Raw genomic sequence first — 25,011 nt, 5'->3', positions numbered from 1 at the left:
GAGGCTATTGAATGAAATTTTTCATTTTATAATTACAATTTCTAACAAATAAATAATTCAAATACATGTTACACAATAACAACTCATTGTTAATTACTCTTGATTCAACATACTTTCATTGTTTTGTCCAAATAGAATATTTTACTTTCTCTACAATCCCAACGACACCGTTCTGACATTAAGAATTTAATAAATATTATAGACTTATAATATATTTATTTCTCTCTCTATAAATATATATTTGTTTTAAGATTTAAAACTTTGATAATAATTGGTCGGAATTAAAAAAAAAAAAATCGTGTCTAAAGTCATTGTCTTACCTGAATTTCGGATTACATGTCAAATTCTATTGATTTAAAAAGATAGTAGCTAGATTATATATCGGCTCCAGAAGCAGAAAATCCGTGGCCCTATTAATCCAACCGTAATCTACGGCAATCCCCCACACCTAGAATTTTCCATGAATGTGAACTTAGATGCATTTATGGCCCTACAAAACACAATTCAACGATAAAAAATTAAAAGAAAAAAAAGTTTTTCCAACCTTGGATGGTGCCGACTACCGAGTTGTCTAACTGTCTATCTACTTTTCTCTTTTCCTTTTGAGAGAGAATAAATACACATTAATAACAAATATTTAAATAGAGATTTTAATGGGTCCCTTAGGAAAAGGAAAATTATACTCGGCCAATCTCAAGGTATTGGGTTATGAATTACGAACACCTCGATCATGCTATTTTGTTTCGTTTTGTTTTGTTTTTATTTTCGAGAAAATGTACAAATTCCTAGTAAATATATAAATAAGAGTTTAACGCATCCAATTTACAAAACTACTTGAAAAGAGAGAATGGAGGAAGAAAGTAAATAAATAAATAAAACTTTCCTTAAAAAAAAAAAGGGAGAGAAAATCTTTATGCTTTTTATATATTAGTTTGAAAATTAATAAAATAAAAAATGATACAGAATCAATCACCTGGTATGGAAGGCCAGTGGGGCCAACTCAGACAATGGAGTAGCAAGAGGAGTGGGAGTTGCCGATGGAGCAGGAGATGTCCGACAAAGAGGACACGTTGCACTCATTCGAAGCCATTCATCAATGCAATTGGCATGGAAGTAGTGATGGCAATCGGGTATGCTCCTTATGGTATCTCTAGGCAGGTAGTCGGACAAGCAAATGGAGCACGGGCCGTGGTTGGGGTTGGGTAGGCTCCCGCTTTCTCCGAGCACCGTCTTTGGGTAAGACTCTATGATGGATCCATCTAGGCCCATCACAACTATCACTGGCTCCATTGAGGTTCTCGCTGCGGATTGAAGATCTGACCTATGAACATTCATGTCGTCGTTATGATCACCACCATTGTTACTATCATTATCGCTACGACCATTGGCTTTAACTCTAACACATGCATAAGAGGCAAACATGATCGTTGAGATCAGGACGAGAATGCTTACGGCAATGGCAATGCCGTACCCGAGACCTACACCGGTAGCCGACAATGGTGGTTCGGCTGTAGACATGGCCGGAGAGAGAGTAGTTGGAAGAAGTGAGTGAAGAATAGTGTGATCAGAAGTGGGAGTACTTAAGAAGTAGAGGGTTTATAAGGACAGGTGGGGGCAAAAGCCCGCCGGGGTACGCGGCAAAAAATAAATAGCTTTGGTCGACCTTGGAATTAATGTTCAACGGCTCTTGAAATGTCAACAATGGCCTTGCAAATGGTATCCGAGAAAGGGCAAGAAGCGGAAAAGACTGCATGCATGATAAATGTACTCCATCCCTACTTGTTAGAATATTATTTATTAATTAAGTAATTATGAGACCAGTTTGATTAGGTTATCCGGATCCGACATTTGTGGAGTAGTGTCTCGTGGCAGCGCATGCATCTTATTGTAATGAAAATATTCATTGCGGATGATTTATTGGATTAACATCGATCCTACGTTCCATAACCGATGATATGAGATACGTGGCGCAATCCAGTTAAACCATATCTACCTCTTTAAGAAACATAATTCAGGATCTGGAGTCCTCGACCTATCAAATAATGATCAGTTGATGCAGACGGAAGAAAAAGAAGCCCATAATGCAGTCTCAATATGTGTGCATGTAGGTTGGTGATCAAATAATGACGACATATTCGATGGAAATTCGTATGCATTTTAGTTTTTTAGATACAAACCTTAGAAACCCATGCATTAATCTAAGCTCAATATCGTTATTATTATGGTTGTTGTTGTTACAGCACGAATTAGAGATCCTTTGATCATGATTAGCATGAGTTATCTTGGTCAGGAGCTTCTTTCATTAGCTAGTATCGGGTCTCCAGGTCCATGATTGGCATGCATGTGCATTACAGGCAGCGATAGCAGCAGCCAACACCTGCACGTTCCCAACCCAATGGTTGTTCAACAATAAGTACCATAGTTGGAGAAAAGTACGGAGATGAAGCCTATTTACTGAATTCAAGGCTTCCTCTGAAGATTCTGACTGCAATGTTGAAGAATGTGCTCCTGATAAGGAGGTGACCAGTTCACTTTGTTTGTGTCCTTTTTTCTCTCTCTAGTTATTTGTGCACTGCTTTGCTTGGTGTCTTGGTAGATAAGATAAGAAAATAAAAAAAATGATAAAACACCAACTTATAATTTCACTTTATAAGCGTGCCGGCCGGCTTTTTAATGAATAAACCAATAAGAATTGGAGGATGTGGAAATTTGTTGACAAGAGAACAGTGCCTCTGCAAGTAATCTGATGGGTAACTGGAAGATCTAATCATTTATTAATATTTCAACATGATTGTTGTTTTCACTTTTCAAGGCTATTGTTTCCAACTGTTAAGTGTACTGGTTCCTTCGGGGCAGGGAGGTGGGAAAGATAATTACCTGGAAAGATGTGCCTAATGAACTTTGTAATGGTACATTTGTGAGTGATGAGTCGCACTTGGAAACTAAGCGTTGATACACGTGATTCCATAACATGCGTATCAAGGCCTCACAGTGAAGACTCTCAAAATATCTACTCTCTCTTTGCAATTATTCCTGTCTAATCTTTCCCAAATGCCATCGGCATAAATTATAAAGGCCGTATGATTGCCAGACTACTCAAAATTCTACATATGGTTTTAAATATAAAAGGAGATCTTGGTTTCTCACAAAAATCGCTTTACCTAGTTAATCAATTGTGCAATTTTCCTGCAAAAATTAGGTTGGGAAGGTCAGCATGGAGTGGTTAGCAGGGGAGAAGACTGAAGTGGTTGGAACATTTCCACCTCGCAAGCCGCGGGGTTGGACAGGTTATGTTGAGAAAGACACTGCTGGGCAAACAAACATATATTCAGTTGAGGTTAGCTGTCACTATTTTCGATGTTTCTTGTTTGTTTGTTTCACCATAATTGACTTTCACTAATTCGTCGGAATACTTTAAGTGACCGCACATTCTCATTCTTTTTGTTTGTTTGATCGGAAGTCTGCATCCCAATGCATTAGTTGGTGGACATTAAGATGAAGCTGAGATTGGAATTAGGCCCATAGAATGCATTAATCAGGGATTATTTATCGGAATAGGAACTCAGGGCATTAGTCATGTCCCGTGCAGTTTTATGAGAAATCATGGTATGGTTGGGTCATAAGTCGGAAACAATTCTATATTTGGCAGGCACTGCAAATTGGAAGACAACTCAAGGAATTATTGTAGCCATCTGTTCCCATGATCATTTTTTCTTCTGTCGTTTTTCCTTCTCTCCTCTCAATCCTCATTAATGCTGTGGCGTTTTGCTTCTAAATACTTTCTGAATTTTCCAGCCTGCAGTTTATGTGGCCGAAAGTGCAATAAGCTCTGGTAGTGCTGGTTCTTCCTTCAGATGGAGCTGAGAACACAGCAGCAATCGCTGCTGGACTTGCCCTCATCTTTGTTGCTGCAGCTTCAACAGTACTCCTCCAATTTGGTAAAAACCCACCTCAAGTGCAGACACTAGAATACTCCGGGCCATTTCTAAGTTACTATATCAACAAGTTTAAGCCACAGGAAATTATCCAAGCCTCAACACCAAGCCAACTGAATCACCCTCATCTGTTCAAGCAGATGAGGTCAAATCCCAGATTCAGCCTATTTCATGAGAAGTGTCTTTACGTAATTAAGGTTGATATGATTTCTTGTATTGTAAAATCTTATCAAAAGTTTTTCTTCCCATTACAAATGCATCTAATTGTATGGTTAAGATATATGCTCTGTCACCTTATCGAGTGGATGCTAAGTAGCATTACTATGGTTCTGAAGCAGCAGAAGCTTTGTAAGGTGTTGAATATATTACTGTAGGATTCTATCGTGGGAACTGTTTCTCAGGTAGAAATGTGATTTCTTTCTTATAATTCGAAAGAATTCAGCTTCAGCCACTTGAATTTTCCGTATTCCAAAAGGGTAGCCCAACGAATATCAGATGCCAAAGTATGCCCATGGGAGATTATAAAACCTTTTAATTCTTTGGAGGGCTTGAGGACATGACAAGAGTCTATCTTTGGGAAAATGATCTCCTTTATTTTATTTATGAGATAAAAATAAGGTGTTAAGAGTTCGATGTTCACAATAAACAGAGGATGAAGCAGAGAGTGACACTATAAATAAGGGGAAATACATAGAGGAGATCCGATTAGACTTCATTAATTCTAGAGTACTATCTTAATGTGGTAAACCAAAGGGTGCTGAACATTATTTCTATAAATCCTGGCCGGGGAGTTGGAAATATATCTTGTTTTAGAGTCTCATCTAAAAATCTCTTAAATTGGATAAACAACCTAAACCTCATCCCTCCCCAACAGGGCAAGAAGAAATGCCTTGTAGTCTCCTGATGTGTGCCAAGCTAGGGCATCATCCAAAGTAACACTGTTCCTCTTAAAGTAGAGTTCCTCGATATCCTTCAAATCCTTTTCTGCTCGAGTGATGATCACACGACTGAGAGTATCTTCATCGGTTCCCATCGTATTGATGGCATTGCGCAAAACCTAAGTTGCAAACGATTGACCAATGAGGTGCTCAAGATAAACTGCATGCTGAAGAAAACACAAACTGCAATGCAAGCTTAGATGAGTTACATAATTTTATGAGTATGTTACCTTTGCATAGTACTTTCGAGGGTCTCTAATGCATCGGATAGTTGTACGCAATGCAGCAAGATAGTCATGATCAGCTGGGTCACCCGACAAACCCTAAAGAAAAAAGCTTCAAATATCAATGCAAATCATATATAATAAACTTCAAGTATCATTTCCAGCACCCTCAAAAACTTTATTGCTTTACCTTGGTAATGGATGTGCCATGATTATCCCTGTAGCGGTTGAAAGTTGCCTTGAGCTGTGCCTTACTCCTTGTACTAAGAATTCTAAGCAATTCTTCATGGTCAAAAGCCATTTCTTGGGCTTTCTCATGAAAAATATCCGCTTCCAAATACGCCATCTGCGTATCAAATTCATCCCCATCATACCTGTACGCGCTTACCACTCCAACAAGAAGCTGCATCGAAGTTCACGAACCATAAGCTCCTTATAGACATTGCATCTGTGCTCTTGAAAATATATTCTTCTTTTTATCTTTTTCTTCTTTAATCAAAGTTTTCATGAAGAGTGAAAATCCAACAAAATTCACAGCACTAGAGGATATTGATTAGTTTTCATTGTCATAATATCAGAGAATGTGCAGTACTAACTTACACATACGAAGTGTACTAAAGAGTTATGGTGGCAAAATGACTGCCGACTACTCGTGAATTAATGCTATTGGAATCTGGAGACATACTTTCCTGACGTGGCCCATCGTGTGAGAGGCGACATCTTCTTCAAGAGAGCGCTTGTAACGACACCGATAAGCACGCCTTACTGCCAAGAGTTCTTCTGGGGACCTTATGCATGCAATTTCAATGATTGCCCGGTAATCAGGTACTGCTTTCTGCAGTGCCGCATTAACCAAGACAGCATCCCGATCAGCAGGGTCCAGAGTCCAGTTGCATATAGCTCTCTATTTCCATATCGCTTTGTCAATAAATTTCATCATGAACAAAAGCATACTCAAATGATAACAATAAGTTCTAAAGGATGTGAAATGAATTGAAATTAATCAAATTCAAGCTAATGGTGCTTAATAATATCTATTTCCATATCATTTATGTAGATAAATGGTAGTTGTAAAGTACAAATTAATTAACCTCGAAGTCCCCGGAAAGTTCAGATTGAAGCTGTTTGATGAGATCCTCTTGGTAAATCTCTTCATAAGCTAGCCTTATAAGCTTCCTCTGAGTTGCATTTCTGTGTCCTAGTATGGCAATTATAGCCCCCTCATCTGTTCCCCAGCCTAAACATTTTCCAAATAACAATGAAAATTATTATTGGTTAAAAGAGTGAGAATCCATGAAATAAGAATTGATAAAAACCTTGACAAGCCCTCTTGATGTTCTCAGCATCTTCAACCGGAGAAAATTGCTTTGGAGCGATTATGGTGGCCATTGTTAATCAGCCTCTCTCTCTTTCGACAAGGTTTTTCTTCACTTATAAAGGCCAAAGATTTCATTGCAGCAGCCGGCCGTTTCAAGTAAAAGCAACGTCAGTTCTGAATGCCTTTTCAGTTCACATATAATTCTTTATCTTTGAACATATTCAATACTGCATGAAGAGTAGTTTCTTCTCCCGTTTTCTTCCATTAATGAATCAAACATGATAACCTACAATATTTTCTTTCCCCTTTCCGTTACACATCGAGGTCTCCTCTCAACATCGCCCCCAATTGGGCTGCCACGAGGTGGCTGGACTGAGGAAGGAAGACTCTCTTCTCTCCATTTCTTGCCTAGTAAAGATGGCATCATCACGAACCATTTTTTTTTTTTGTTAAGTAATGATACATATTCTCTTTATTTAAAGACTGTAATGTAGGTATAAATAATTTTATTTTTAAAATTATTAAAATATTTTTCTTAAAATGAATTTATTTTTTTTAATAAAGAACTTGCATATGCAGTCACTAAATAGCGACTACAAATTGATTTTTTTTTTCTTCTAAAAATTTTTCTTTTAAATTAAAATATTTGTGATTTTTTTCAAGAGTTATTTAGTTTTTTAATATTTTTGGACTTCATAATATGTTAATTTGACCTTTACATACACTTAACGTGTCAAGGGACACTGTCACATGTTTTTTTTTTTTTTTTTATAAGTAAGGGACACTGTCACATGTTAAGTCGTTATTGGCAATTATATACATAAATTTGACAGAATTCAATAATTTTTATTTTGTTTTAAATCATCCTTTGTAATCATTGGATGACAGAAATCCAGTCTGATTATTCATAGTTTTGAAATATTTAATTTCATCGCCCTTTGATCATTTATTTATTTTTAAATAAAAATTGATAGATAATACCATCCCATTGATAAAGAAGTGAAATGATTATATAATAGATATAATTTTTTTTAACATTTTTCTTTCCAAAAAAGGAAAAAAAAAATATACAGCTTTGGCGCCAAAATCCCTACTCAATATAAATAAGGCCCTGTTTGGTGCTTTCACATTCACAGAAGCAAGCTCGTCTCTTTCCCATCCATCCAGTGGGGTGCAGTCTGGGGTTTCGTCCTCCTCAGTTCCCCGAGGTAATCCAATTCTTCTCCTTTTCTTCTTTTGTAATGATGCTAATAAAAACATCACCGTTACCATTCGTCTGGTCGCCGAGAAAGAAGCTGAACAATTAAGTAAAGCCCTATGAAATAGGCGCAAGTCGTCGATTCAAATCCGATAAAGCTATTTCTATTTCCACTCGTAGTCTTCATGTTCATCTGATATTTCTCTCTCTCCCAATTTGAGAGTTTAGATTAACCGTTTGAAATATTAAAGTCGAATAAAATATTATTAGGATATTATTTTTTTATATTATTATTATTTTTATATTTGAAAAAATTTAATTGTTTATTATGTTTTGTATGAACGTTGCAGCTGCTCAATGCACTACCCTGACTTGGCACCTGACTTATGCATGACCCCTCACTTATACTAAGCACTCAAAATAGTTGGGCTTTATATACAAAATAAAATGATCGAAATTATCAAAAAGTTATATTTCTGTGTTTTTTCTTTAATCTGTATTTGGTCTGATTGATTGGGTTTGCATCTGGTTGAGTCATTTTATGGTGCCAATTTTGGCAAAGAAGAAGGCCTTTCAGAAGTTGGGCAGTTTGGCTTTTGAATGTTGAAACAACTACGTCTTCCATTGCCATATACTTTGTAAATCTTGCTTCACTACTTTCATGCTTCCAAAACTTATGCACGGCCTTTTTGAGATGTATAATGAAAATTTGCTTCCGTAAGAGGGAAATTGATTGTTATGGTTAGTAACATGTTCCAAACGAACTAAACCTGCTATATCTGTAACTTTAGGCTAACAATTCTTCGATAGTGAAGTGAAATAATTTTTTGTGATACTTGTCATTCCCTATGTACTTTGACATTGTTATATGACCTGGGGTTTATACTCTCCGCCAAACTAAGTTTCATTAAACTTTTGGCTTTCATGGCCGCATTTTCTGTAGTCTACAAATCCTTAAACTCAGAATGGTTTTTTTGTTGACAATCGGAGCACATAAGTCGTGGGTGAACATTGGTCCGATGCTTCATTTTTTATGAAAACAAATAAAATCTCGATCAATTTCCGCCGGCTGTCATTTGGATTTTTTTTTTAAAATTTATTAAGTAATATAGGTGAACAACTTTTCATTGTTTTGTGGTGGAATTTGAGAGGAAAGGACCAGACCTCAAACAGAGTCAATTAGTTTGTCATTCTATTTTCTAAGTATTTGCTTATTATAGTGTTTCTGGCAAGCTATAATTGTTATGGGATTTAGCTTTGCTTCCTAGTTGGCTTCAGCAACATCAAGCAGAACCATTCCATGAGAGCATATAAGGAACCTCAAACTGCTTCTTAGCTAGAACTTAAGGTTTGGAAGGTTTCTTTTTTTGTTCATTAATATGTTTTGCCTCTATTCAGTGCAGAAAGTAGAAGCTTGTCCCAACTAATTATAACAAAAAATAAAAGGACCCTTTTAACCTTTAATCTTCCTCTTTCTTCAGATACATTTTTATGCCAAAAGTAGTTTATAACCAAAACTCTGTCATCCTTAGCCACTAATGAAACGTTGCAACTACTTTACCACCAACAAATGCATGTTAAGAGTTGCAGCGCTGTTGACAAGGGATGTTTTGTAATGCACTTCTTTAGGAGTAGCTCTAATATACTCCTAGTACCCATGAGCTTATTTCTTTGTGTAAAATTTAGAACTTATTAGCAGGTCACAATGAACTTTTATTGAATTTTGATACTGTGTATTTTGATATGGCAGTCCATTCATTGATTTGTTTCACAGAAGATTCTATAGATGATCATAACCAAAACTCTGTCACCCTTAGCCACTAATGAAACGTTGCAACTACTTTACCACCATAGGAAAGTATAACAAATGCATGTTAAGAGTTGCAGCGCTGTTGACAAGGGATGTTTTGTAATGCACTTCTTTAGGAGTAGCTCTAATATACTCCTAGTACCCATGAGCTTATTTCTTTGTGTAAAATTTAGAACTTATTAGCAGGCCACAATGAACTTTTATTGAATTGTGATACTGTGTATTTTGATATGGCAGTCCATTCATTGATTTGTTTCACAGAAGATTCTATAGTTGATCATCTGTGCTAAATATGCTTGAAGAGTTGAATTTGTCAAGTATTTTGTGATGTAGTTTGTATGTTGAAATGGCTAGGAGCCTAGGATTTGGCATATTTTGAATTTTCAATTTAACATCCATGGTTAAAGTAGCTCTAATATACTCCTAGTACCCATGAGCTTATTTCTTTGTGTAAAATTTAGAGCTTATTAGCAGGTCACAATGAACTTTTATTGAATTGTGATACTGTGTATTTTGATATGGCAGCCCATTCATTGATTTGTTTCACAGAAGATTCTATAGTTGATCATCTGTGCTAAATATGCTTGAAGAGTTGAATTTGTCAAGTATTTTGTGATGTAGTTTGTATGTTGAAATGGCTAGGAGCCTAGGATTTGGCATATTTTCAATTTAACATCCATGGTTAAGATGAAAATCCATTTATCAAGGGAAGGAGATAGATATAACAACTGTCATTTGTTCTTATCTGGGGAAGACAATCCTGGAAATGTGAGTCCTTGAACATACTAGTTAATTACTCAATGACTTTGTGAGATTGGTCTCCCACTAACTTTGACCTGCAAGAGGAAGTGTTTCTTTATGTATAGTATATATGTGTGTGCGTGCAGCATTTACACTTGTAATCAGTAAAAATCTCACATGAAAAGTTATCTTTTTTTGGGTTAAGTAGTCAGAATTTGGTTTAATCTATATTTTCCACCAAGCAGGTGTTTCATTTCCATCTACGTCTTTTCTCAGATGGCATCTCACAGTATAGCCCAAGTCAAAGTCAGAAACTGCTTCCATCTGATAATGTTGTCTCAATGCAATTAGTTGAATATTCTGTTGGTTCTGGAGAGGAGACTCATTAAAAAATGTGCTTTAATGCCAGTGGGCCCAATTTGTTGCCTCTAAGTTGCGTTCATCAAACTGTGGAGAGTGTTTGTCTGCCATCTCCCTCCAATAACAAGGATTCTGAAAGACAGTATGAAGACAAATTCAATTTTGGCTTTCTCAACTGTGCTGATGTCAATGACGCAGTTGAACTATCTATTGCAGCATCTGAAGCACTGGTTATACATGAATTAGTGAAGCGTGAGTTAGCTTCAATGGCATTGCCAACAGAATCAGTACTTGAAGTTGCCCTTCAGGTGAAGCAAGCACGGTTGGACATTTTGGAAGAGGCATTCAATTTCCAAACTGAGGAGAGTGACATATGCTATTCTCTTTCTGACTTGGATGATGTTGCTATGGCAGATACATTTGAAGATGTTGGGTTATCTTACAATAACCCTGATGATCAGTGTGCTTGTGATTCAGCTCAATCTCATGTCAAGGAAACTCCACTATTTGAAAATCGTAGCATATTTCACAATGGATTAAATCACATAGACGTCAGATCTCAACAAGTAGATTCTGATCATATTTCTACACACAGACATTTAGAAGACAATATGGGCGTGGATGTGCAGTTAACAAAAGACTTATGTCCAGGATCTCTTGATTGTGAAAGACACAGGAAATGTTCTCATGGTCCTGTTCAGGTTTCAAGTACCTCAAAATTGACTGCATATGTTGATTATAAATGTAGAAAATATGGAGCTTAGGTCATAGTGTGTCTAGGATCTCCTTTTTTTTTTTTTTTAATAGATAACTCTATTAATGTTTTCAGGCAGTTGACATTGCTATGGCGAATATAACTCTATTGTGGTTCGATCTTTTTTTCCTGATGCACCACATGAGTTATAAAGATCTGCATTCAAAGTGCAGATATCGCTAATTTTTCCGCAAGCTGGTTTAAATTAGTATTTATCTACTGTAGACACGAGTATATGATCTTGGATTCATCTATGATGGTCTTGTTCTCATGTCCTTGATGTTTTTTCCTCTTTCCATCTCCCTCCTGGTAGGAAGAAGATGCTCATGCACTGTCGAAGCCGAAAAATGCTAGAAGTGTTCCTGCGTTTTTTCTTGGCGAGACAAGCTATCTATCGGAATCAGCAGATGTTGCCCCAGATGAAAACTCTTTTGTGCATGAACACGAGTGCATGTCCAAATTTGGTTCCCCGTCAAGCATACCTGTTGAAGGTTCACTTAAAAAGGCTCATGAAGGGATATTGTTTTCTCAAGATCTGGTTAGATCTTCAAGTCTATCTTTTGTCGATCCTCTCTGTTCTGTTGTTCCTTGTAGTATTCCTCCAGAAAATACTAGGGAAAAATGCTCTAGATTCTTGAGCGAACATGGGATGGAGAATTTGCAAAGGGCACTAAACCAAAATCTAGGAACTGATCATGGGGATGACCATGCTGCATACACAGTTAATATAGAAGCTTCTGGTGTATCAACTAGAAGGCAGATGGCCTCACTTAAGACTTATAGCATGCATGTGCCTAACTCTGTATGCTTTTTGGAAGGGGGATGCCTTGACTATAACCAGTCCTTTCAATTAGAATATGATCGAGGGAAGCTTTCTTCAGATCAAAATATGTGCTGCTCCATGTCTTCTGATAAAAGGGGTTCTACCGAGTTCCTATATTCAAGGCCTGTTTCGAATTATGCTGGTGGTAGAAATAATGATGACACTCAGGAAACTACTATAAACAATATTTCAGTTGCAGAAATGACAAATCTGAAGAGAAATTTTGAGAAAACTACCAGAGAAGAGGACGTGTCTCTGATCCATCCATTGGAGAGGAGAACTTCACCTCAAAGGGCATCCTGGCAACTGATGTCTTCTAAGCATTCTGTAAAGAGTTTCACCGGACATCCTAGACATGCTTCGGTATCAGGATGCATTATTAAGCATCATCAAAGCAAAATTGTTCAAAATATACAATCTAAAGGCTATAATTTCCATGACAACCATGCAAGAAAACGTGTTCATTTCTCTGAAGCAAAGGATCTACTCCAGCAAACCATGAACCCCCCAAAGCATCAATCTTCACACCAGAACTGTAAGACTTAAATTGCCGTGTTATTTTAACCTTCATTCTTTTCTTGTTGATGCTGACATTGACTATATAGTGCATATTTGACGCTTAAACTTTATATCCCCCACCCTAATTGTTTTTTTTTCTGTTCAAATCTGTGTAGGCCCAACTCTTAGAGCTCGTAAAGGACCAAATTTGCCCAAAAAATGGTCTAGAGCTTATGGCATGAAAAGCTGTCTCACAAAATCTTCTCACAAGGTTAGGAAGAGATTGAATTTTCAAGGTATAGAATTCCTTGTTACTGGATTTTCTAGTGAGAAGACAAAGGAAATTGAAGGACTAATATGGAAATATGGTGGCATTGTTCTCTTGGATATTCCTTCTCCAAATTCAAGGGGAAAGGGAAGTGCAAGAGTTACTTGTCAGCACTCTCCTGTTATTCTTTGTTTAAAAAAGGTTGGTTGTTGATGATTAAGATTTTTTTCTTTTTCCATCAATTTTGTATCCCCTTCCCCCTCAAGTTTCATGATATCTTTGAAATGATGCATTTAAAACTGGTCCTTTTTTAATTAGATTTACATGGGGGTGAAATCTCCTTTTCTTTTTTTTTTTCATAGGAATAATAATTTATTTTCATCCTGTTTCTTAGATTAATTTTGTTTGTTTTGGGTCAAGCTGCACAACCCAGAATAACACCTTTTTATCTAAGTCCATTATAACACCTCTTTCAAATATGTAAATATTAAAAACTTTGATGCCATCTGGCTATCGCCTATTCATTTTGATCTGAGAACTATCTAAAAATTAAACTTAAATTCTTGCAATGACAAGATTAGATGGGTTTATAAAATGTGGAGTGCTACCCTTTTTGCCATGCAACTCAAACATGAAGTCAATACATTAACATGGTTATGAGGTATTCAACATGGTTACTTCCATTGAGCTGACATGTGATGGTCTTAGTTGGTACAATTAACTAAAATATGACTACCTATTGCAAATACTTGGACGAATTTGGAGTCGAGATCTCTCTGTACTTTAATATTCCTCATGATTGCTACTATGAATTTTGTCTGTCTACCACTTGGGTCTGGCATCTCATTCTATTTCTACCTTTCTGGACTTAAGAAACTTGAGAATTAGCATGAGTTCAGAGTTATAGTTATATGAGTTCTTAAAAAATGCTTTAAGGTGGAAGTACTCTTTTTAATCTGAAAGAAGATAAATGGTTAGAAGTTTATGAATTTTCTAATTCTTGAAACCAGTATTATGTATTACTTTTATTTTATTATATTCCACTGCATGTTTTCATAACTGTTGGAATGCGATGTTGCAATTTCTCATAGTTTTTTTTTTCTCTTTCTTTCTCAGTTAAAAACTACCAAGTTCTTGTATGGGTGTGCAGTGAATGCTTTAATACTGAAAGTTGATTGGCTTACCGATTCAATTGTAGCAGGTTCTATATTACTACCTGAGAAGTAAGTTGTGTCCCATGTCTGACTTGCATTTGCATCTTTGTTCTGGGAGTTACCTGGTCCTATACTTCTTTTTTGTGATACCTACAATGCTTGATGGCTAATGACTATCAACATAATCAAAGCTTGAAGTTGACTAGGTTTTATTGATCTATGACAATTTAGATTTATTTTACAAGGCTACGGTAGATTGAGGGTTGGGTGATTTGCTTCTTGTGAAGACAAAAATTCTTCATTTAATGGAGAAAATCTGGTAAATATTATCTATTTTTGTGGCAACTAGAAGGATTGCTCGACTTTGCTGCTGTATTTGTTGGTCCAAACATATTAAAAGTATAATTGACTCCATATAGAGTTGTTTGGATGGAGGGAAAGGTAAAATACCAAATATATGCCTCAAGGTGTATGGTACTCAGGAAATAAAGTGCCTCGAAAAGTTGTTGGGTTTTTTGGATGGCTTCATTTGGGAAGCTCCTAGCAGGAAGTTCTCTTAAAGAGAAATGAGATAGCTGTAGATTGGCCTTACTTGGAATGAGCATAATTGAAAATTAAGTTTCTTACTTTTTCTTTTCACAACATAGCCCACTTTTCCAGTGCAAAGTCCGTTTGATTTTATAGCCTTCATCATCAGGTTGATGGAGAGGACTTCTTAATCTGGCAGAATGCATGTCTCAAAACCTTCTTGTAGATTTAAAAATGATCAGTATGCTATCTTTTCCTTTTTTCGACAGATTAGTGTTGCTGCTACCCCTTAAAATATTGAACGTTTCTTTCTCTATGGTTTAATAATTCTAGACTTATATTTCTGCTAGATACATGATTCTATCAAACCAAGTTGATGCAATATGTACCGGAAGTGGAAAGCTAGTTCATCTCAATAGCAATATGTATATATTTGAAAGAGTAGGGATTATGCTTCACGGGAAGCATAGTTTCTGCACCAAATTTGCAAAAATATTCAGGGTAAGGATCATTTCACCTAAATTGACATCACAAACTTGAATATTTCATTTTATATCTCCATGGCTATTGTATTCTAATTGTCCTCTCCATGACCATATTTTCTTGGTATTGTAGCTGTGGCATGATAACAAAACCATCATGTTAATTTTTTTGGTAAGGGCTGGCAAATGAGTGGAATTGCTTTAGCTAACCTGATAACCTCTGCGAATGTCCTTGTATAAATTCTGAAAGAGAATTACTTTAACCACAAAGTGATTAGACAAAAGTAAATCCTCAAACTGATGTGGCTTGATACAGTAAGTAGATCTAACGGATCACATAAAATCACGTCAATTTGTGGGTTTACTATTGTGTAATCCTTTTATGTGTGTAGCACTTCTCATTCTGAAATATGAGTTTGTACTCTAAAATCTGATTAGTTCTAATATCTAGTGTATTTTGAGTCCTAGACCTAAAGAGTATGAGAAATGTGTTGATTACTGGAGTTGACAGTGTCCAACATGTGTGTGACACAAACTGTCAAACACAGCTCCTCTATAGAAGCGTCTGCTAAGACTGCCATATAGCATATGGAATTGAAACTAGTGTGATGTATGGTATTTACTTTCAAGATACTGAATTGAAGTTTATTAAATTGCTTTGATCAATGATCAAGATCATTAGTTTCTGCAGGACTATTTTCCTTTCTATTAGAAGATGACTATTTACACAGCCCACTTGCATATGATAAAGATATCTACAACTGTTTTGAGAAAACTATAGTCAATATCAGGTCCTTAATACCAGTGATGACTACCTTCTTTCTGGCAGTCCATCTTATATCCTCAGTTACTATCAAGCTATAGACTACTGGATGCTAAGCTGCACCTTAATCACTGAAATGTTTGTTTTGCTATGAAGCCACTTCCATGTAACGTCCAATAAAAAAGATTCACAGACTGGGCAATGAAACCTATGCAGCCATTGCAGCCTCTAACTTGTTGCGCATGTCTTGACTTCATTAGCATTGTTTTGTCCTAAACTTTATTTCTGGGTGATTTCCCATTCTTATTATTATTATTATTTTTTTTGATGTCGGGGAACCTCTCCAAGGCAGGGCCCTTTGGACCCACCCCTGCAGAATAAACCCCGGTCCCGTGCACTGCACCCTTGGAAGTTTCCCATTCTTATTTGATATAGTTTTCTGGTTTCTTATTTTCAAGAAGTTGGTTCATTGTTTAATTCAGTCTTTTCTTCTGTTTCTCATTACCCAGCATGGAGGTGGCCGGGTGTTTAAAACCCTTCAGTGGTTAATTAAGGATCTTGACAATAAAAAGATTTTTATCGGTGCTATCATTGCTGAGGATGAGAGTAGAGTATCACGTCAGTTGAAACACTGTGCGGCAGAGCGAGAAATACTCATGATGGTGAGTACTTGTTCTACTCTCTAGAATTGAATCGAATAATGAGTGATTATGTTATCGCCCTAAAGTTTGCAACTAGGAACGGTCAAGATATATTCCTTCTGTACTAGCATGTAAATATAGTCAATTATTCTGCTTTTTCCCTACGTTTTCAACTTTCAATCCTTCTTTTGATCATATGTTGCAGCCAGCCAGCTGGATCATTAATAGCTTACATTCAGGAAAGCTCCTTCCTATTGCAGAGAAAAACTACTACTTGCCTTTGCCAACAAATAATATTCCAGTGGCTCCTATTTCCATGGGGTGGAGTGAAGCAATATGAACTTCGTTTCTACCACAGGTGCTTACGAGATAAATGCACAAGTATTTAACGAATGTGTATAGTTTAATGTCTATACATATGCTAGATATGAACCGTACGCTTATATATTTGTGGCAGGTATTGGATACGATTGGAACAAGTACAGATTAACTCCATGCTTCTCTTAGAGGTAGCTATAAGTGCTAATAAGAGCTTCTCCACAGATGTTTATGCCGGTGTTTGATCTACTTTTCTCACTTGAAGAAACAGCTTAAAAGAGTTAATATTAATAAGGTGCCGATCTCCTGTGAAACATCCACTACGGGTGAAGATCAGGAAACAGTGAGAGACAACCATTGATAGGGCTTTGTTTATTTTTCTGTCAATTTTCACAGGAACAGTGGCAGAGTAGACCAGGTGCCGGATGGCACACAAATTAACAAGCTTCAGACTGGAAATTGGAAAATGTTATCATATCTATCTTGTGCTTGTTTATTGCCAATGGTATGCAAAGCTGCCTTCCAAGAAATGAAATGGGCTTTTTTTCGTTTTCAGCAGTTGCTTCTAGCTTGGTATTGTATATGTTGATTTAGGAGCCCTTTGGTTTCATAGATGATGGTTTCTCGTATCTCTTTTATCTAAACACTTATTTTAAAATAAATTCTTAATCCAAAATATTTTATCTCACATTCTAATTGAAACACATAATTTTAAAAAACTATCTCTATCTTATCTCAACTTACAATCTCACTACTATTAACAAAGAGCTCTTCTATATGCAAGCAGGCGGCAGACGAATTTGCGCACTACTGCTGACGTGGCAGGTGGAATTATTAAAAGAAAAAATAAACAAAACAAAAACGAGGGAAACGAAATCTCTTTCTCGGGCTTCTTTGAATCTTTCTACCATTTTTCTCTCTCAGCTTCTCTGCAACCAGCTCCTCCTCACGACCACCTCCTCGGCGCGACCAGCTCCCCCACGTGACCAGCTCCTCCGCGCGACCACCTCATTCGTGCGACAACCTCCTCCTCACGACCACTTCCCGAAAAGGTATTTGGGAACACATTTTAATTTTATTCCCCACTCCCCCCACACTTCTGCTTTTTGTAAAATGGATTTTTTTCTGTTTTCTTGCAGAAGTAACAGACTTAACTTCAGAGATTAAGGCAAGAGTGGGCGTCTCAAGCTTGTTGGAACAGAAGCTAAATTTTATTAGACAAACAGAGAGATCTCAAAACTTCCACAAATACTAGTGAGTGAGAGGGAGAAATAGAGAGACAGAGTTCTAGAGAGAGAAAGCTAGGGAATTTGGGGGATCTAGATCTCTATGGAAGCCATGGCAAGAGAACATCTCGCTCTTCACCAGTGGATCTGTCTGAGTCTATTGCTTTTCATCCATGCTGCTCACTGCTTTATCTCCCTAGTGTCGCTCACCAAGATTTTCAAAATGTATGTGTTTATATATGTCCGCGTGTATGTATATGTGTACTTGTGCTTGAATATAGGGTTGGATCTTGGATACCCTTTTTTTTTTTTTTTTTTTTTTTTTTTTTTTTTTTTTATCTATGTAGACTACGAGTTACTTGAGTTTTTTTTTTTTTTTTTTTTTTAATATCTGGTGAAAATATATACTTCTGTAATTTATTATTTTTTATTTGATTTGTATGAATATTTGGTGTTTGCCTTTGTTGTCAACTTAGCTACATTCATGTTAATGGATGTTCAATTGGTATTTAGATTGTTATTGCTTTCATTTCTTTGATTTTCTTTCCTCATGCAATGTTGGTGCTTGAGTAAGTTAGAGCAAGTGAAGAAGGAAAATTTAAATTGTATTCTAGAATGATACAATTTGGCAGTCCACGGAGAAAAATGAAATAAAAAATGGAATTAGAATTAAAAACAGGAATTCACATCAAGTGTATTTGGATAAAAAGATTAAAATTTGTAAAAGGAAGGTGAAAGTGAACTACTTGTAAAAGGAATTAATGTCAAATTGGTTGCAGGGGAATGAGTTGAAGGTGAAAGTGAACAAATTGACCTTTACTAAAACTCAGCTTCCTTATTCCTACTATTCTCTTCCTTATTGTCATCCGGAGAAAATAGTTGACAGTGCTGAAAATCTTGGGGAAGTGCTTCAGGGTGATAGATGATGAGTATAGAGTGAATATGTAAGGAAGTAGTTTATTGGAGTTTGAATGTGAATTACCATTTTTTTTTACAATCAAGCCAAAACGTTTACTAACGTGGTTCTATAAGCAATTTTGACTTTTTGAAACTTAATTATTTGCAGAGCAAGGAAGAAAAGCATTTTATTCACAATCACTTGGCAATTATTAGTAAAGTTTCACAAAGATCCAGTGACAGAATCATCAAGGATTGTTGGATTTGAGGTCAAACCATTTAGGTATGAGTATTTGATTCCTTTCTATGTTATTTCTAATCATTTCTGATAATTATCCTTTAATGGAAGTTTAATCCATCCCTTATATATGTTTCTCTATTTTTTTTTTTTTTATGTGCAGAAATAATGATAGAGATCGAAAATGGAATTGGACAACACTCTGGACGCCTGCAGAACTAAAGATTTATAGAAATAGTTGCAGTCAAATAGTTGCTGTGGGAGTTGGTTGTCTTTGTTGTTATATTTGTTTACACTAAAGTTAGAGAAGTACAATACTTTGTTGTTATTTTAGTTTGGAAACTGAGCTGGTGGATTTCCTTTCATTCATGTATGGGGCATTGTGAGAATTTTGAAGATTCTCCAAAATTTTAAACTGATCAGTTTTGATAAGCACAGTTTGTCAATCAAAGTAAAAACTACATGTATAAACTGTATGTATGCAGGGTGAAGAATTGTCTAGTATCTCAATTGTAAATCTAATATGTGCTGAATTCAGCAGTTTGAATCAACATCTGTACAATTTATTAGGAGAATAAGTGGAGGCCTCAAAATTGGTAGAGATAAAAATACCACTTTGCAAAACTGTCACATGAAGATAAAATGCAAAACTGCCACTGCTTATTCATTCTGAACTACAAAATATTTACAATCAAGAGTAATGTTTACAACCAAGCATTCTCAAATACATTGCCTTTACATTTATTCACCATAACTCTTGGTTACAAATCCTATACTATAGTGGAAGGCCTTTTGAGAAAGCCCCCTTAGTGTTGCCAAAGTAGTTGTAAACGATTATCGTAATCAATCTCCAGTCCATTTTCTGAACTTCAAACTCTTTTGAAGACTTGACCCCCTTCTGTTTTTAGAGAAGATATTTGTTTCCATAATTGTAAATGCTTCCTATGGTCATTGGTTTTATCAGCCCATCCTCATTTTTTTGAAGCCGATACTCATTTCTCAAGGCTTCATCCTTCCTTTTTGAACCTCAAACTTCCATTTCAAGACTGCATTACATAGCATTAACAATTAATACTCCAAATAACAAGTAATTTTTTTTAAAAAAAAATTGGAATGAATATATATAGATATATATATATATATATATATATATATATATGTATGTATGTATGCAGTAGAGACAATTCATGAAAAAGTTCATACATGTTCATCCCAGATTTGATCATTGTCGTAGATGACAGTAGCATGTGCAGGTGTGGGTATGGAACTCACCACAAAGATAAAATCTGAATAAAGATAAAATCTTTAGTTTTAAAACCCTAATATCTACAAATTTCTCTAGACCCAAACACAACCTAGAAAATAGAGGAACAAACAAAAGAGAAATCCAAGGCAAACTTTGCAATACACAGACCCAAAATGGAGAAAAAGGAGAGTAATCATCATCCTTAATTGGCTTAAAACCCTGAACAATAGAATATTGATCACAGAAAAATGTAGGTCCTCTGCTTTCTCTTTGGCTTTTTGGACTTTGGAGGATCAAGAACCAACTTGATTGAGGTATCGAAGATAGCCTTCAGATTCTGCATGTTTCATCAGTAAACTTTCATGTCACAATTCTTGGAAGAATGTCTATTACAATTTTTTTTTTTTAAAAAAACATACTTTTATGCCCTGAAAAGGCATTCAATTATCAAGAAAAGAGTATGTGACGGTGGCCCAACATGGAATAGTCATCGCAACAAGTTTGAACTCAAATCTCATACCTGTTGCGTCATTGAGATGCATTCTATGTAGGCTATTGCTCCAATTTGCCTTTTTAGTTCTTCACCTTGGCATTGAAAGAGGTATATAGAATCTTTTATTAAAATGGGAACAAAATTCTTGATTGGCTGCAATTAGTTTTTGACTATGTTTGTTTCAGCATAAGCAAATCAAGGGTACATAAACATCAGACTAAGGACCATACAATCCAATGCAATTGTACAACCCTTTGATAAAATGATCGATGTGCCCCCCATGCTTTCTGCTGGTGATGAAAAGTAGATCCATGTACAGTTTTGAATGTGGAGATGCAATAGTGTAGCTAACAGAAGAATAAAAAAAAAAAAAGCTTAAAAAAATGGCAGAGTGCATAGCCAACCTATTTTGTAGAAATCGTACATGCCCCAGGATAATTCAATTGAAACTGTTCATCCTCTCTCAGATCTGCCATTAATGGAACCAGATTAAATATAAAATAACAAGACACAAGCATGAAAAAAACCAAGGAAGAAAGGGCACGAATTGTTGTTCTGTGAAAAACTATGTAGAAAGGGCACGAATTGTTGTTCTGTGAAAAACTATGTATACCAAACTTATGCATCCATGTGACAGACAAGAAAAGAACTTTTCTTGATTCTTTAGTTTTTGTCTTCCACCAAGCATACTCGATTATTTAGAGCATTAAAGCAAGGGAAAAGTTATGGCAATAGGAATTTACGGAACTAACAAATTGATAAAGCACACAATCTATCACCTAGTTTGGTCCCCACAAGAACAATGGGCACTGATGGGGCATAGTGTCTCAGCTCCGGAACCCACTACTCCGACATAATAAGAGGCACAAAGAAAAAGAAACAAGCAGAAATACATTTAAGAATCTGATCAGTATATACATAGAGAGATACCTGTTAATCAAGGCTAGGGTTTTGTGAGGCTCGAATCTACGCCACGGAGTCCACAAGCAGGCAACCCTCCCGAAGAACAAACCACCAGATGGGGAGGAGTATTATAGCCACTCAGTCTTGCGAAAGTGAGTTTGGGGGGAGATTGATGGCAGAGGTGATCTCGGTGAGGGGTTTCAGACGGGGGAAGGGGAAACACGATGGGTTTAGTGAGATCGAAAGAGAGGAAAAGGGGCAAAACCCAAAAATTTCATCTTCCCGCTTCAGTGAAACGTGCCGTTTTATTTAATCATATCAAAGTAAACGCCAAAACGCTTCGGAAAGGAAAACTCATTAAAAGACTTATATGAAACGCCCCGTTTTATTAATCCACGTCAGCGTTGGTGCGCGAACCGCTCCGCGGCGTGCCTGCATTCAGAGTTTTCCATTAACAAATTATCTCAACTCATTTTCTAATTCAAACACAATTTTTAAAAATTATTTCATCCCAACTCAATAATTTTATTATTATTTATAAAATCTTACACTTCATCTCATTTCCCTATTCAAACCAGCCTAATGTTTAAAATATGTGTTTATGTTCTTAATGTCGACAACCATGACAGTGTCAGTGCGTGTCCCTGACAAGAGGCCTCACCTGCCCGTTGCCTGTAAATGACAAGGCACAAGTACTTCACCTAAAGGCACTCAACACGCTCGTATTGAATGTATCTTTGTTTGTTCACGTGTTTTATTCTTTGCCAACTTGAAACACGTGAGGTCATTTAACACATTTATTTTTACTAAGTGAAAAATATTCGGAAATTTATCTATAATATATTCTCAATTCTCTTATAAAAAAAAGTTGAAAAATATATATTAAAGCAAATTAATATCGAAGACTGTAGAATTAAATTCTTCACCAGCTTTGGAAGATCGTTTTTGACGTTTATAATTAAAGCTCTTTCCCTCCACTCATCTGCGTCCTCTATGTAATATTATTCTCTGCAGGAGCAATATTATTTTTAAAATTGGGAATATTACATATTATTCACACCATGCACCGAACTATCCTTATTTTTTAAAAACTTCAATTACAACCAAACAATCACTTCTCTGAGGTTTTCACGGCAAAAAAGGGTGAAAAAAACTTCTCTGAAAGTTTTCATTCTGTGATTTTGTACTTCAAAATCTCGGCCTTCGAAAGGCATTTTCCACATGGAAACTACTGTGGGGCAAAGGATTTGGTCAAATAAAGCCGCCTCCTATGCAGACGTAAGTAAAGATATTTTTTTTTTCTAATTTTTAGAAGGCTTTATTGTATTATATTAAAATAAATTTATTTTTTATAAAATCTTTTTATAAAGTAGGAGGTAACATGCGTAATCAAAAGTGGGCACAAGGGACATAGATGCATGAATGGCAACGTGTTCATGCCCGAGGAGGTTCTTGTGGATTCCCACTTCTTAATTCTGTAAGGCATGTGATTCACGCGCACAAATTGCTAAATCTTTCTCATGCAATAAAACAATGAGTGAAGTGAAACTATAAAGTGTGTGGTCCGTGTGGGCTAATTTCATACCAATATTTCTACCTGCACTAAGAACCTCTACAATGCATGTTCTCATAAGTTACGCAGAAAAGAAATCAACTGATGGAGAAGAAGAAAAGCTAAGCCAAGAATGCAAGGAACTTCTTCTTTCTCTTCCCAAAGAAAAAGGGTGGCGAACCCATCATCTCTACAAGTACCAAGGCTTTTGGTGCCAGCCAAGGGAGATCCAATCCATAATCTCTTTTCAAAAGCACTTTCAAGCAAGCGATACTGATGTAGTATTAGCCTCCATACCAAAATCAGGCACCACATGGTTGAAAGCCTTGGCTTTTGCCATCGTGAATCGAAAGCGTTTTGCTATTTCAAACATTAACCATCCTTTGCTTACATCCAACCCCCACGATCTTGTACCATTCTTTGAATACAAGATCTATGCAAACAACCAGCTTCCTGACCTCTCCAAACTTCCAGAGCCTAGGCTTTTTGGCACTCATATTCCATTTGCTTCCTTACCTAACTCCATCAAGAAATCTAGCTGTCGGGTGGTTTATATCAGCAGAAACCCGTTTGACACTTTCATCTCCTCGTGGCATTTCATTAACAAAATAAAGCCACGATCTATAGCCCCAATGTCACTAGACGAAGCCTTTGAAATGTACTGCAAGGGGGTCATTGGGTTTGGTCCCTTTTGGGAACACATGTTGGGCTACTGGAAGGAGAGCACAGACAGACCTCATAAGATATTGTTCTTGAAGTACGAGGACATGAAAGAAGATATCAGTTCTTGCTTGAAAAAATTAGCAGAGTTCATGGGGTTCCCATTTTCTTTGGAGGAGGAGAGAGGTGGGATTATTGAAAAGATTGCAAAGCTGTGTAGTTTTGAGAATATGAAGGATTTGGAGGTAAACAAATCTGGCAAGTCTATAAAGAACTTCGAAAACAAGAACTTGTTTAGAAAGGGTGATGTGGGAGATTGGGTGAACTATCTCTCGCCAAGGCAGGTGGAGCAATTAACCAAAGTCGTGGAGGAGAAGTTAGGCGGTTCTGGTTTGTCGTTTAAGGTGTTTTCTTAATAAGTACCACTACAAGCATTAATACATGTGGTCACGTTAATTGTGCTAATTTATATATGTGTGTGTATGTGCGCCAGCGTGCATCCTTATGTGTGAGAGATATTTCTAGCTAGCTACCTGATCACCTGTACTGTTGGACAGAATAGGGTGATGATCATATTATATATAAGATATCGTTCCAATAAATATTTTATGATATGCTGATATTCAAACAATGTAGTGAGTGATCTTCGCATGCATATATATAAAAGAATTTCAGTTTTTTACAGTATAATTAAATTTAAAGATTTCAGGAGGTTCTTCAATAATCCTGTGGCCATACTCAAATATAAGAGTTTAATTTCACGGTGGGTAATTGACACCTTTATTTCCCAATCAGAGCAACATATATACGTATCAGAAAGCTAGGTAGCTAGCTTCATGTCATGCATATTATAATCAAAGGTTCAAATTTATCTACACAAAATTTAAATAGATTTGATTTTAATGTGGTAGATGATCGTGATGGTTCTCCCACATGTGCTTACAATTAAGATCATATATTCACAAGTTCTCAATGGATTCATGATCATCAATATGCATGATATGTACAAGTGTTTTTCGACAGCCCTTTTTATCTGATTTAAT

At 36.3% G+C, this 25,011-nt stretch overlaps 4 protein-coding genes, 1 long non-coding RNA gene and 1 pseudogene across 14 annotated transcripts; 3 read left to right on the top strand and 3 right to left on the bottom strand.

Annotated features, from left to right (window-relative positions):
• Positions 1 to 575: 575 nt before the first annotated feature.
• LOC122292827 (putative RING-H2 finger protein ATL69) lies at positions 576 to 1,579 on the bottom strand. The gene has a single exon (XM_043101361.1). The coding sequence runs from the start codon at positions 1,516 to 1,518 to the stop codon at positions 970 to 972; it is 549 nt and encodes a 182-aa protein (XP_042957295.1). The 5' UTR covers positions 1,519 to 1,579; the 3' UTR covers positions 576 to 969.
• Positions 1,580 to 2,895: 1,316 nt separating this feature from the next.
• LOC122292869 lies at positions 2,896 to 4,331 on the top strand (annotated as a pseudogene).
• Positions 4,332 to 4,571: 240 nt separating this feature from the next.
• On the bottom strand, positions 4,572 to 6,703 carry LOC122290744 (annexin D8). Its single transcript, XM_043098360.1, has 6 exons — positions 6,414 to 6,703; positions 6,189 to 6,334; positions 5,783 to 6,001; positions 5,288 to 5,500; positions 5,104 to 5,196; positions 4,572 to 4,992 (listed from the first exon to the last, which is right to left on the bottom strand). The coding sequence occupies exons 1-6, from the start codon at positions 6,484 to 6,486 to the stop codon at positions 4,786 to 4,788; spliced, it is 951 nt and encodes a 316-aa protein (XP_042954294.1). The 5' UTR covers positions 6,487 to 6,703; the 3' UTR covers positions 4,572 to 4,785.
• A 792-nt stretch (positions 6,704 to 7,495) lies between these two features.
• Positions 7,496 to 18,273, top strand: LOC122290713. 10 transcript variants are annotated; one of them, XR_006236544.1, is made up of 13 exons: positions 7,569 to 7,623; positions 8,869 to 8,961; positions 10,410 to 11,225; positions 11,592 to 12,636; positions 12,776 to 13,068; positions 13,984 to 14,090; positions 14,900 to 15,050; positions 16,304 to 16,456; positions 16,696 to 16,793; positions 16,893 to 16,944; positions 17,150 to 17,258; positions 17,541 to 17,805; positions 17,893 to 18,273. XR_006236544.1 is itself a non-coding variant. In XM_043098322.1 (11 exons), exons 3-11 carry the CDS (start codon positions 10,557 to 10,559, stop codon positions 17,192 to 17,194), a joined length of 2,613 nt encoding a protein of 870 aa, XP_042954256.1. In that variant the 5' UTR covers positions 7,569 to 7,623; positions 8,869 to 8,961; positions 10,410 to 10,556; the 3' UTR covers positions 17,195 to 17,455. The 10 variants fall into 10 exon arrangements, 7 of the variants coding, with proteins under 7 accessions (XP_042954252.1, XP_042954253.1, XP_042954258.1 ...); XR_006236543.1 differs by having other exon boundaries at positions 7,571 to 7,623; positions 16,893 to 17,258; XM_043098322.1 differs by lacking the exons at positions 17,541 to 17,805; positions 17,893 to 18,273 and having other exon boundaries at positions 17,150 to 17,455.
• A 1,434-nt stretch (positions 18,274 to 19,707) lies between these two features.
• LOC122292682 lies at positions 19,708 to 22,198 on the bottom strand. The gene is made up of 6 exons (XR_006236987.1): positions 21,784 to 22,198; positions 21,258 to 21,322; positions 20,881 to 20,945; positions 20,529 to 20,697; positions 20,318 to 20,400; positions 19,708 to 20,160 (listed from the first exon to the last, which is right to left on the bottom strand). It is a non-coding gene; the product is annotated as an uncharacterized LOC122292682 (long non-coding RNA).
• Positions 22,199 to 23,358: 1,160 nt separating this feature from the next.
• LOC122292630 (cytosolic sulfotransferase 15-like) lies at positions 23,359 to 24,692 on the top strand. The gene has a single exon (XM_043101071.1). The coding sequence runs from the start codon at positions 23,374 to 23,376 to the stop codon at positions 24,382 to 24,384; it is 1,011 nt and encodes a 336-aa protein (XP_042957005.1). The 5' UTR covers positions 23,359 to 23,373; the 3' UTR covers positions 24,385 to 24,692.
• Positions 24,693 to 25,011: the final 319 nt, after the last annotated feature.

The sequence above is a fragment of the Carya illinoinensis genome, chromosome 13 (assembly GCF_018687715.1).
Source record: "Carya illinoinensis cultivar Pawnee chromosome 13, C.illinoinensisPawnee_v1, whole genome shotgun sequence".
Taxonomy (NCBI): Eukaryota; Viridiplantae; Streptophyta; class Magnoliopsida; order Fagales; family Juglandaceae; genus Carya; species Carya illinoinensis.
This window is presented reverse-complemented; position numbering and strand designations above follow the sequence as displayed.